Genomic DNA, 14158 nt, shown 5'->3' on the forward strand with positions numbered 1-14158 from the left:
TTTACTGTGGTTTCTGCCGTTTAATTCTTGCTCAGAGCAGGTGGTTCATCAGCTTCTGCACAGAGCTAGCTAGTCCCTCTCTATAGTCAGGTGTGTACATGTGTCCCGCACCAAGAGAACATGTGGACATGTTAACATTGGGTGACCATGTCCTGATCACTTTTCAAGATCATCTGTGCTACTTTTAATCTTGAATATTACTTTTTCTGCTTTCAGCCTTGAATTACATTCTGTCAGGAAGAGGTTTTACTGAACAAGGATATGACAAAAACAAGGGTAGTTTAATTTTATTAATCTTGGGAGCCTTGTGCACAATGTTAAGTCAAAATTGTTAGGCAGTAAACTTGCTGGAAAATGAAAATGAAGACTATGGTATGTATGACAGAAAGAACACTAATTTCAGGAGATGTAATTTAACTCATTCTTTTGCCACTTGTTAATGTGACTTTGGGCCCACCCATTCATTTGTAAAATGACCTCTTCATTTATGTCCTATTTAGCACCCAGTGACAGACTGCATGTGAAAGCGCTTTGTCAACTGGAACCTATAGACCAGTATGAGGTCATTTATTATGGCTTTGAGGTCAACACGTTTCAAAATTTGTTAGTTTGCATTTAAACACATCTCAGCTCTCTTTACGTTCTCGTCCATGCTTTCCATATTTAAAGTTAAGCTATGGGGACCTTGGTTCAGTCCTATATCTTTCAGTCTAATTAGGGGTCTGAAAGATTTGCCTTATTTGCAATTTGTCACCCCACATTCTAAAGAATGGGGTTCAATATTCCTCAAAAGACTAATATTCTAAGATATTGCAAAAGTGAATCCTAGTTGTGTCTTCAGAAAGCCATGGGATTTTATGCTTTCATTTAGTTGGTCACTATTTTGGTTATATAGTAATAGAATCTATTATTCTTATTTCAGAGCTTTCCCAAAATAGTAGCACCTTGAATGGTGGCTCTATTCTATGAACTGCCTTTCCGACATGGTAACCACTGGGCGCATGTGGCTATTTACACTTAAATTAACTAAAATTAAACTAAATAAAAATTTGATTCCTCAGTTGCACTAGATACATTTCAAGTGCTCAATAGACAGATACGGGTAGTGCTTTGACAGTAGAGATTACAGAACATTTCTATCATTGCACAAAGTTCTGTTGGACAGTCCTGCTCTAGAAGAAAGGGAACCTAATGTCACATTGTTAAGAGGTATCCAGCATAGGTTTCATGCAGAATATTTATACTATTTTTAGGTTTTCTACCTAAAATAACAATGTTTAATGGCCAATCAAGGTTGCCCATCCACCCACCCACCCAGCCCTTTCTTCAAGTCACATTTAGGGTGTTTGATAGTTTGATATTTTTAAATGTTCATTTCTTTCTCTTGGGTCCCTAGGTCCTGCGTGACAGACATGTGTGAATGTCCAGTCCATAAAAACTGTTACTGTGAGTCATTCCTGGCATATACCCGGGCCTGCCAGAGAGAGGGCATCACTGTCCATTGGGAGCCTCAGCAGAACTGTGCAGGTGAGAAGTTCCTGGTGGCTCCATCCATCAGAAGTTGACTACAATGCCCAAGATGGCAATGGAAGATGCTTGCTGACGTGAATGGCCGCATCCCTCTTTGGCCAAAGGGAAATCCCATCAGTGGCCCAACTGGATTACAACTTGATAAAACACAGGGGTTTTCCACTGGGTAGGGTAGAAAGCCCTTAAGAGAAATGTTTTGTGACAAGCACAGTTGAACAATTTAAGGATTTCCACTGTTGCAAAATCCTTCCAACCTCAAGCTACCAGCTGGATGTACTTAGCACATGGACAGTTGCAGCTGTGGCTTAGGTTATGTGTGGAGCAAAGGAGATTTAGGACAATTACAGTCATTTAAGGTCTTCAGGATAAGCGTGATTTTTTTTTGAGAGAGATTGTTTAACAAACCCAAGCAGAATGTTCTTTTCCTTCTGAGAGATAGATTTCTGTAATTGTTGTTATAGATCTTTGATCTAGGCAAGTTAATTAGCTTATTTGATATCTGTAAAAGGGACTTCTTTGTTCATCTAAGAAATATTTCTTACAAAGTGACTAAGTACTGGGCATTGTGCTGAGCACCGTGGGCACTTTGGTGACTATAGGAGATGGGACCCCTGTCACTGAGGTGCTGGGAGTCCAGTGGGAGAAGCCGACAAAAACGCTAACGCTACAATAAATACTTGCTAAGTATGGTAAGTGTGATGACGGGAACAAATAGGGCAGAGTGACAGAAAACAAATGGAGAGAGAGTGAGTGGTTACTTAGATGGTGAAGAAGGAAGGCTTCTCTATGGAGGTGATATTTCAACCGAGCCCTGAAGGATTGAAGGGAGTCAGGACAAGCATACTGTGCAGAAGCAACATTTGATGGTCATAAGGTAGGAATAGAATAGCATGTTCTCAAACTGGAAGGGAGCCAGCATGGCTTGAGCACAGTGGGCAAGGGAAAGAGGGGCACAAGATGAGGGTGGAGCAGGAGCAGAAGTTGGATCATGCTGGGTTCTGCAGATCTTGGGAGGAGTCTAGCTTTTATTCCAAGAGGAGTGGAAGCCACTAATGGGCTGTAAGCAAGCCTCTTTCTGCTTTTCACAGATCACCCTGGCTACTGTGTAGAGACTAGATTGGATGGGGCAAGATTGAAAGAGACCAAGCAGGAGGCTGTTGCAGTAGTTGTGGTGACAAAATGATGGGGGCATGGATTAAGATGGTCGCAGTGTATGGGAAGAGAAGAGAGAATCTAGATATATTTTGGAATTTTACAATAATATCTATTATGCAGAGTTATAAGCATTACTGATATATATATATGAAACATCTAAAAGAGTGTCCAACTCACAGAAGATGCTCAGTTAACATTAGCTGCTGCTGCTGCTATTTAGATCTGAAGATGAGATGACTCAATATTTGTCACCTACTTCAAATGTTGGCAAACGTTTTTCTGTAAAGGGCCGGATTTGCCTGGAAGGAAGAGACTGGGGTTTGCAACATTCTGCACTAATCCTAATAAACTTAGCTCTGCTATTAGAAAAGAAGGCAGTTCCTGTCATTGCTAACTCTAGAATGTCTCTATTAGTGGAGGACGGGAGCAGTCAGCTGGTTGGAAGAGGGGTCAAGAAGAAATGCCTTGGAGCTCTGTTTTCAGTGCATGGGCACCGTGTTCACTTAGAACAGTGAGTCTCCATCTGGATGGACATTGGAGTTGCTCCAGAAGTTTAAAAAATAAACAACAACGCTGTGCCTGGTCACATGCCCAGATATCCTGCTTTAATTGACCTTATGTATCTTTTAAAACCTCTCATTCTGACCTTCAACCAGAGTTGAAACCACTGAGGTAATTTGCATGCTTATTTGGGTGGCTTTGGGGGAGTAGGATGACAGGTATTTGGGGGTTACTAAAGCTTCCTCAAGCCACCCCTTCACACAGTCACTAGTCTGTGTCCTTGAAAAGCACCAAAGCCCTTTTCTCTCCTTCTAACTTCCATTTTGGATTTGCTCTCTCCTCTGCAAACCCAAGTCCAATCTTTATACCTGAGTTCACTTTGCACAGCAAGAATGCCTCTCTGTCACTGCTGTCCTTCCCAGAGTGATAAAAATATGTCACATTCAGGTGCAGTTGAGGCTCCTGAAGAGTGAGACCAAATGGTTTACCTCTCACCTCATGCGTTAGTGTGGGGTAGGATAGTCAGGCGTGTTTATGAGGCACTGGGTCCTTCCAGCATATCTTGAATACTCCCAGCTCCCTTTCTCTACTTTGAGGCTTCCTTCTCTTGAATCTACCAGAAACAAATAAAATATTTGGAGTCAAGCCCCAACCATCCATCCTGGTATGATGCAGGACTCAGTAGAATTTCGTTGATTTTATTAGCTATAGTGGTGATGTGGTAAGGATCATCTTAGATACAGAATATGTGAACGCTTTCTTCTAGGCCCAGAGCTATATTTAGCACCATTTCAGTGTACACATTGTATTTGAGGACTACCCGTTTCACCCCAGCATCCTGATTTCAGGGACTGAATCGCAGGAGCTAAAATTACTTTTCTAATGGAAAAGGAATATGGCCCCTGAAAGGTCCATTTACCGCTTAAAATTAGTGGGGCCATCTGAGCGAAGTATCACTGTCAATGTGTGGTTGCAGAGGAACCGTTTACACACACACGCAGACACACACACACAGACACACTAGGAACTTGCACAGATTGACAGTTGGTACATGAGAAATAAATTTACGGAGATATGCAACATCTCTCAGTACATTGATTTCTGATTCATCTGGAATATTGAAGTCTAAAAGAATACTCTTTACTTGTTTTTAGCTCCCATATTTTTTGACTTATGACAGCACTTAAGGCCACTTAATAGAAAGAAGAGAAAATTTCCAAAGCAAAAAGCTTAGAAGTTGAACAATAAGCAGCCAGCCAGGCAAGAAACTCTGAATGAACAAGTGACGTTTCCAAGTCTAGCCTGGATTTTAACACTATCATGACTACCGGCATGAAATATACGCCTACTACCTGTGGCAAGAAGGACTAATGGAACTCTAGTTCAGCACATGAATTACTAAATAGAATACAATATGCAAAGAGCTATCGTGAAGGCCTATAAAAGTTTAATAATAACCATTTATATTAATATTTACTATTTTCTGAGCATCTCCTTTGCTCCAAGGACTACATTAGCACTTTATATTACATTTTGTCCTATTTAATCCTCATTATAATCTATATGGTAACATTCTGTTACCCACATTCTACTGATAAGGACATTGAAGCTTAGAATATTTAAGTAATTTGCTAAAAGTCACACAGATAGCAAGGATGCTGGGAATCAACTCACGTCAATTTGTGTTATAGCCCCTGTTCTTAATCATTATGAGACTACAGACAAGCAAGAGCAATGTAAAAAAAATATATTTAAATGTGAATATATATTTGTATATTTATATAAGCATTGACTAATTTATCCAAATAATTGTTATGTTGATTTTTTTTCAATTTCTATTTATTTGTTCCTTATCATTGATAGTTGTTACTTGGTACCGTGTGACTCTCTTGCTCCTGCATCTTACTTTGTCATCCTTAGCAGACTTTCTGCCACCTCCCTGTAGCTGACACTAATTGTACTGCGCTTTCAGTAATGCATTTTATGAGTGGAAAGGTGCAGAGATGTCCACAGTGGTGAACGTCTTTCCACAGCACATCAGATAGTCTGCAGGGTTCTGTGAGCAGTTTCCTCCTTGTTTTACTTTACCAACTCCAGTTGATTCTAGCTCTTTTGCTGCAGCAACTCTGCCCTCATTATACACACTGAGCTTTTCCTTGGCTGACTGGAGGCCTCCTTTAAAAGCTTAGGAGATAAAGTCGATACTATGACCTTCAGCACCAGAAGGGGGACATGGATCCTCCCTTCCCTGAGGGAGCCCTGGCAGCTAGTTGCTGCCCACACCCCCGCCTTTGCTCTTGCTGCTCTCTCTGCCTGGGAAACTCTTGCTGCCATTGTCTGTCTGACAGTTTCTATACACCTTTTAAGACCTAAGTGGGATCTATTCTCTGAAGTCTTCCTCGATTGCTATCCTACCCTCAACATTGAGTTGATGTCTCTCTCTTACTCCTCCGCTGTACTTTGCTCTCATTGTCTAATATGAAGCATCTTGCATTTTATTTATAATCTGTTTATATGTTACCTTCCCCTAGTTGGTTGTTAGGCCCAGACTCCTGTGACTGGAGGTCATAGATGATATCTGATTCACATTTGACTCCCTGGCCCAGAGAATGCCTGCCACGTAGTGGATACTCAGTGGAAGTTGCTTGATTTAATTTGAATTGAAATGGAGATGATATTTGTATGATGAAAAAATATCCTTTTTTTTCCGAGTAGTTCTTCATTTCCTACGTTCTACTTTCTACCTGTAGATTGTGAGGAAAATATCCGTGTTCAGTAGTCAAAGGTAAAATGTCACAGAAGAGCAGTAAGCAGTTAAGTGGTAGAGCTAGAAAAAAGAATTGAGAAGTCAGAGAGAGGAAAAGACGTGAGAGAGTTCATGTCTATAAGAGAATGAGGGAAAAGGAAAAAACACTGGTGGGAAAGAGGAAATTCTGCTGAGTTTTCCTACTAGCATGGATCTTTGCAAGATTTGAAGGGGAGCAAAGTATCTGGAGGGTAAAATGAGTTGAAAGAGGCATTTGGGAAGCAGCAGAGTGGAAAATGAACTCAAGGCCAGCCAAATGTAATCCACTCTGGGAAATGGAATGATGGATTGGACATCATTAAGATTAAATCATCATCCAACAGGCGTAAGCATTTATTAAGCTGCTCCTCTGTGCTGGGCCCTGTGCCAGAATGTTGGGTTATGGAAGAAAAAGGTTCTGCCCTCAAGAGCCAAGACCTCAGCAGTCCACTCTTATCTACCAGGGGTGCCTGGCATGACCCCTGGAACTTCTTAAATCCACAGTTATGCAGGCCTCACTGCAAACTCAGAGCAAAAATCTGTAGGGAATGGGGCTGAGGAATATATCTCTTTTAAAAGATCTAGGGGATTTTTAAGAGCGTCTCTGATTAAGAACTACAGCTGTACTGTACTTGGGAGATTAAAAGAAATAAACAAATAACTATAATGTGAAAAGTGCTGTGAGATGCAGAGAGGGAACGGTATTCTGGGGAGATCCAGGAAGCTACCTGAAGGAGGCGACATTTGAATTAAGACGTGGAAAATGACGAGATTCGGAAGAGAATCAGACCTGACGATAACATATTTCAGAGCTCTCTGACTGGAAATTAGAGAGAAAACTGTAGTAACTGATGAAGAGAGAGAGACAGAGAAGACAAGACAGTGCCAGAGAAAGAATCTTGGGAGCAGGCAAAGAAGCCCAAGGGAGAGAAGCTGTTCTCAAGGTTTTAGCAGAAGAACTTGGAGAGTTCAGCTTTGTAAGATAAAATGGACAAAAAGACCAAACATTTTCTGCAGAGGTCATGGGAGAATGAGGATTGCCAGTATGTCAGTGGATATGGTCATTGCTGAAAATTTTGGTGGGACCTGCTTCAGTAAAGTAGTAGGTGAGAAAGACAGGTCACCAATGTTGACTAGTTGCAGAGGAATAGGATAAAAGGACCGTAAACTCTTCTATGAAGTTTGGAGGTAAAAGGAAGAAGAAACTAACTCTGATAGATTAGGGAATTTTTCAAAAAGATTTTTTGTTAAAGATTAGTGTTGATCTGAAAATGTTTCTAATATTTAGAGGATGGAGCCAATAGAAAGGGAGAAGATTAATGTGCAATGAGAAGGCGAAATAACAGAGCAAGTTCCAGGAGGAGATGGATCAGAAAACAGGAATGGCAGATCAAGGAAGGGTGCAAATGAGGAGCAGAGGCAGTAGGGAGATGAGCCCAGGGTGCTTACTAAATTCATCAGTAAGAGAGGCAGGTGCTCTGGGACTAAGGAAGATGATGGGAAACGTAGGAGCTTCCATTGTGCACCAACTTCCACTTTGGAAATATTAGCTGCCCTCTCATTTTCTAAAAAGGCATGAGTCTCTGCGGTGACTAAAGCATGAATGTGAGGGTTGTTTATAGGACAAGTTCTCAGTCCTGATTGTACATTAAAATCACCTATGCTGGGAGGTATTTTTTTAAGAAGAATTACTGTTAACCTGGCCCCACTTTCAGAGGTTCTAATTTAATTGGCCTGGAGCAGGAGTCCAAGCATCAAGAAGCTCCCCAGATGATCCTAATTTCCAGCTTTGCACACTATTGGGCCACAGAAACATAACACATGGAGACAATTATTGTGCGTGAGTATTGTATTCATCTAGGATATTTCCAAATAATTACGCAGGTACAATGTATACGGTATTCTGTTAGTCACTGAAAAGATGAAAAGAAGAACTTTGAAGGGATCAGTGAAAAGTTGAAAAAGATTATCAGAAAAGCATATGCCGAGAGACTTAAAGTTATGTTGATCCTTCCACTCTCTTGTCCATATATCTATGCATTCAATCACCCCACTATCCTCTGAGTACCTACTGCGTGTTGAACACTACACTCCTGCTGAAAATAAAGAAAGAAAACAGCCTTTATCTCTAGGAGCCCAGACCGAGTTGCAGAGAGAGAGAGCACAAGGAAGTGGACGATTATAATTTCAGGTTGTAAATGCAGGGACAGAGGTAGGCAGCGGGTGCTCTGAGTATACAGTCAAGGGATATCTTATCCAGACAAGAGAGGTGGGAAGAAAATTTTGGGAACTGAGTCTAAAAGAGAGGGAGATGGGGTGAATGGTAGTGACATTCACCAAGCTAGATAATGGCACTAGATCAAGGCCGAGGATAGGTCTTCAGGATTGCCTTGACTACAGGAGATTCCTAGGAGTGTAAGGAATAGACTTGGATTATTAAAAGCTAAAACAACTTCATAAAGTCGTATTGTGGAGGTAATGTTAGAGAATGTAGCCTTAAAGAGTAATGGTAATTTTTCACTTAGCCACTGTATCAGTTAGGATCCAGGCAGAAAACAAATGGCACACTCAAATTGACTAAGGTAAGTTTAATAGATGGACTACTTTAAAAGGGATAAGAAGGGTGTAGGGAAATAAGGAAAAGTCCAGTGCCCTGGAAATTAAATGTTTTTACTCACAATACTCTGACACCCAATATGTGGGATTTTGCTCACACCAACCAATTCTCCAACTTTCTGGAGACCAACTGGAAATTCAATTCAATTCTGACACTACCCAGAGTTAACATCAGACTCCACAGGTTTAAGGGCTCAGTCCCACAGATGCCCTCACTTCAGACACCGGTTGCAAGTATTGGGTCCCTCGGTTACCCTCACTTCTGTCCAAGCTGGCTATGAAGTTGGGGGAGAGAGGTGTCCTCATAATCCTCCTTCCCTTTCAGGCTTGATAATTTGCTAGAATGGCTCACAGAACTCTGGAACACACTTTACTTATTATTACTGGTTTATCATAAAGCACGAAGGAACAGCCAGATGAAGAGGTACATAGAGCAAGGTCTGGAAGTGTCCCAAGCACAGGAACTTCTGTCCCCCTGGAGTGAGGACACCACCCTCCCAGCACCTCAATGTGTTCACAAGCTCTGAAGCTTTCCAAACCCAGTCATTAGTCACTTAGGGGTTGTTATGGAGGTTTTATCATGTAGGCACGATTGATTAAGTCATTGGTCTATGGTGATTAACTCAGTATCCAGCCTCTCTCCCCTTCCTGGAGATCAGGGGGTGGGGCTGAAAGTTTCAAACCTCTAATCATGCCTTGGTCTTTCTGGTGCCCAGCCCCCATCCTGAAGCTATCTAGGGAGCCCTAGCCACCAGTCATGGCATTAGCATACAAAGGACACATGACTCTGGAGACTCCAAGGACTTTAGGAGCTGTGTGCCAGGAACGAAGACTAAATATTTATTTTTTATTGTGTCCTACTTTGGCTCATAACAGAGGCTGTTCCCACCCCTGGGCCTAAAGGGGCAAGGGAGAGGTTGGATGTCAGAACTCTGTAGGGAAAGAAGGCTATTTGATAGGAGCAGTGACTTTTGCTTGAGAAATGCAGTGGGCCACAGTGACCTCAGAAGGAGATAGCTAGGGGACCAAATACCCAGACCTCACTCATCCTTTTTTCCAATCTCCTTCTGGTGTTCACCATTCAAAGGGAAGCTCATTGATGTCATCCCTAGAGACCAACATGGAGCACACAGCACAGGATATAAAGCCCAGTAAAGAAGGGGAGAGAGTGGATCTAGAGGGACAAACAGAAAATGTTCAGTCCATTCTCTGTTGTAATTAGATCTGTTTCATAGCTCATTCATTTACTGAGCAAGTATTCCTTGCTAGCTTCCATACCTAATGCCTTGAGGTGCCAGACAATGTACTAGGGGCTAGAAATGTAGTGGTAGACAAGAGGAAAACCCTGCCCTCAGGAAGCCTACATTCTAGTGTGGGAAGACAGAGAGTAAATATGGTACAAATGGTAAAAATGATAGTGATATGTGTAAAGGAGAAAAAATAGGGAAAAAGGGTAGAGAATGTGGGGATACTATTTTGGATCCTTTGGATCTTTGAGAAGGCACCTCGAAAAGGTGAGGGAGTGAGCCAAGCATAGGAATCAATAAGATTACATTTGATGTTTCAGTATAATTGATGGGAAATTAGCTACCAGCAACTCATCCCTCAGTTGGTATATCAGACAGATGGCCATGTAATTTATCTTTACCCACAGAGCATCCTGTACAGTGGCTTTGTTCAAAATAGGTGGTTAGTCACAGTTAATAGTTTAGTTAAGAATTGGGACAGGGATAAATATGTCCGTGCTTAATACAAAATTAGAATTAATATAGAAAAATGAAAATTGTAGAGCCAAATATTATAAGTTGATTCCATGCAGATGTTTCTCAAAATTCTATGTTTCATACAGCTCAGTTTTCTAATAACGTGTAAGAACTTGTGAGAGATAATTGGTGACTCTCTGGATGGGACACCTCTTTTCTCGTTGTTTTTAACTAGTGTAATGAGTATTTGAGGAGCCTTCATAGAATTTACTTTTACAGTTCTTATTAACTTACTGTTTGTTAGATATCGTCAAACATGAATATTCTGTGGTAACTGAATATCTAACTTGAAAGCCTCAAAGTCAGACCCATATGGTTGAAAACCAGTTCAATTTTTCAGTGTTACAATGACAGAATTCTTCCCCAGGTATTATTCTGTAAACTGCATAAACAACAATAGAGGCGTTTAAACTGATAATCTTCCATTGTTATTAATTGTGCTTGGGGCAACTTCAGATGCAGGTTGGATCATTATTGTTGTTCTTGGAGAGTCCCTCTTCCAAATTCCTACATATGTCCACGTTCCTACTCATGGGAATGGGGGTGGCCTCTTTGATTGTCGCTGGAAATAACTCAGACCGGAAAGTCTGTGTGAATAAAACTTCCAGAATGTTTGCAGTATTTTTTCTGACAAATCTATTCATGAATGTTCAGAAACTCTCAGAATATTGTCAAAAATCATTTTAGCTCTAAGTTAACAAAGATAGTAAATTGGCCATGATTTGGCTGTATCATCGTTTTTATATTCTCTGGCCCAGCCAGCCCCTACTTCCCTCTCCCCAGTCACACATCTGATTTTTCCCCATTTGGCTTTTCCTCACTCTTTCTCTAATTTGCCTCAAATTGATTGATTCAACATATGATTGCTATGATTAAAATATGTCACACATTTCCAATATCCATGGCAGGATTTTTTTCTGTATGTGTAATTCTGTCTATTTGAATATTGATGTGGTTGCATAAAATATTCCTATTCATTACAGCTCAATAGTTCAAAGGACTATTTGGAGTTAATTTTTCATACCATTCTCAATAACTAAATAACCTTATAGATTTTCTTGTAGCTTTACCAATGTATAGTTTATCTTATCTGGGCACGAAAAGCTTTTCATTTTATTTTATTTTGAAGTTCACTGGCCCAGCAGGTGGATCTTTGATGTCGTTTTTTTAGGTGCAGATGATTCCCAGAGAGTTTGAAGAATGTTGAGTGTTTGTTATTCCTTTGTTAAAATGCAAAAAGTGAAGCTGTGCTGTGGAAAGGCCTGTGCAGTGAGTGACATGAGCCTACAGAATGGCAACAGGCTGAGAGTGAATTGATGTAGCCATTTCTCCACATCTCACTTTTGTCTCCTTCTTTTTTTCAGCCACCCAGTGTAAGCATGGTGCTGTGTATGATACCTGTGGTCCAGGATGTGCCAAGACCTGTGACAACTGGAATGAGATTGGTCCATGCAATAAGCCGTGTGTCGCAGGTTGCCACTGTCCAGCAAACTTGGTCCTTCACAAGGGAAGGTGCATCAAGCCAGTCCTTTGTCCTCAACGGTGACCATTGTTTCGCTTAAGACTTTGAAACCTAGTGTCCTTGACACGGAAGCGGAAGAGCCAATGAAGAACTGCGGTATTTGTGTGCTGATTCTGCAAATACACACACAGAGTATATATGTGTACATATATAGATATATAGATATATTCAGAAACATTTCATCATTTATATAAACTATAGGTGGATTATTATATGTATATTTTTTGCTATAAGACATGTATTGTTTCTAGGATGCTAATCTGTAAGCCATTGGATACATTGTATAAATAAACCAGGTGTTTTTAATTTAATAAGGCAGCATGCAGACATATTGGATGGCTTTAATATCACATACATTTGTCATTTTTAAGGAACTTTTCTAAGAAACATAAATTGCCTGCCTGCGTTAATTTTAGCTTTGAATCAGGATCTGCAGTTGAGTGGGAAATGTTTTTCTCTGGAGAAGGGCAAATTTATCTAGGGGCATTTCATGCTTCCAAAGAAAAGACTGTATGTCTGAGAGAGATGGCTGGTGATCGTTGACAGGCCCTAATGGTGCATGTAAAGCAAGGGATAGGTTGTAAGACTTTATTTGGTCGTGGTCTGAGATTATTTCCAAAAATGATTGGCTAGTTGCCAAGAAATATAAATTTGTCACTAAAGCATAACCAAAGAATCTAATGATTTCTCGCCATCTTTGCATATTTTTTGAGCCTCCTAATTATATATGTGTGTATGATGTATGTGTCCACTTACATGTCACACCCTGAGATTAAGGAGTATTTGGGCGACGCTGGTTTTATTGAGCATGAGCAGATATTTGGAGAAACTGTTGCACAATATATGAAGAAGAAATATCTGTTTCTCTGAGTCTCGGAGCAATTTAGGATGGGCTGATCCAATGAGTTGATGTAAGCCATCTACGTTTTGTGACTATTCCATATATAAAACGAAAGCCTTAGATTATTTCTAGAAGATTCCTAGTCCAACACCATTTGGTGACTGTTAATATGTCATAATTGTTAGGCAGAAAGAAAGCCTTTACTGACTGGTTGATTTAACATCAGTCCAAACCAAAAAATGGTCTATATACTTGTTCTCATTTACTGATAGGTTGCTATAGTCACCATGTGATTTTCCTGACTTTTGTTTTCAGCTGAATAAGTGAAAATGTCAACAAAACAAAACCCACTGATGCCTAAAAATAAAATGTTCTGCATTGTAGTAAATAAAGAGCTTAAGATGTAAAACAATGCATTTTCTGTTTTAAGATGTGCTGTGTTATACTTTATAAATAAGCTATATCAGCTTCAGGTTTGTCAATTTTTAACAGCTTTATTTAGATATATTTTATATGCCCTAAAATACTTTATTTTTATAAAGAGTATTATTGATAGACCACAGCAAACCCCCAAATTTTTGACAATCAGCATATCTCCATTGCTTGTTAAGACATTGGTGTTCCTTTTACATATATTCATGACAGCTAAAGGATTGATTTGGACTTTTTACTGGGACATCTCTACTTGTTTGAGTAAACTGAGTAAAGTGCAGAGTGTAGCAGTGACTGGCTGGGGCATCAGGGAATGCGGTTGTTATCATTGTGCTTGGGTCCTAAACACCCCAGTATCTGGGATCCAAGGTAGCCAGGTCGTTGCCTCAGTGCTGCACTTGGAAGGAGAGCTTTGATTTAGGAGACTTGGGTTCCAGGTGTAGTTTGTGACCTTGCCAACATTGTTTAAGCATTTGGGGCCACGCTTTTGCTTATCTGTATCACAAAGAAGCTGTGTAGTATATGGGCAGGGTTAAGAATCTGGAGACCTAGACACCCTGGCACTGGTGAGATCTCTTGCACAGTAATCTGAGACACTTATAGTTTTCAACACTTTCACACTTGTAATCTCATTTATTCCCACCCCCCCCCCCCCCCAAAAGAAAGGATAGAGCAAATCAGTTGACCTTCCCTGGTTGGTTTGTTTTTGATTCTTTTAGATTATCTTTAAATTCCTTCCCAGTTCACTCTGGGTTTTCTGTCTATGAAAGAGGGATACAGAAGGGAAAATTGTGGATGGATGTTTACTGGTCATGATTCATCCAAAGACTGAGTAACTCTACCCAATAAGGCTAAATAGCCTCTTTCCCAACATATTTAATCATGGCCAACCATGGTGGATGAACGATGATGAAGGCTCTTCTTCATGGACCAGTTCCATCAATTTGGGCTGCTTGATTACAAGTTTGCATGACTTGCCTTATCCAGGGTTTAGTTTAACCTTTGTACGTTTT

General features: G+C 40.4%; 1 protein-coding gene across 7 annotated transcripts in view; it reads left to right on the forward strand.

Moving 5' to 3' along the window:
• The window catches only part of BMPER (BMP binding endothelial regulator), a 234154-nt gene extending 221029 nt beyond the window's left edge, over positions 1-13125 (forward strand). For all 7 annotated transcript variants that reach the window (XM_070264816.1, XM_070264821.1, XM_070264818.1 and 4 more), the window contains 2 exons: positions 1397-1527; positions 11715-13125. In XM_070264816.1, coding sequence (XP_070120917.1) covers positions 1397-1527; positions 11715-11896 — 313 coding nt within the window. In that variant the 3' untranslated portion in view covers positions 11897-13125. The remainder of the gene's footprint in view (positions 1-1396; positions 1528-11714) is intronic.
• The last annotated feature ends 1033 nt before the right edge of the window (positions 13126-14158 follow it).

Source organism: Equus caballus, chromosome 4 (genome assembly GCF_041296265.1).
Source record: "Equus caballus isolate H_3958 breed thoroughbred chromosome 4, TB-T2T, whole genome shotgun sequence".
Classification (NCBI taxonomy): Eukaryota; Metazoa; Chordata; class Mammalia; order Perissodactyla; family Equidae; genus Equus; species Equus caballus.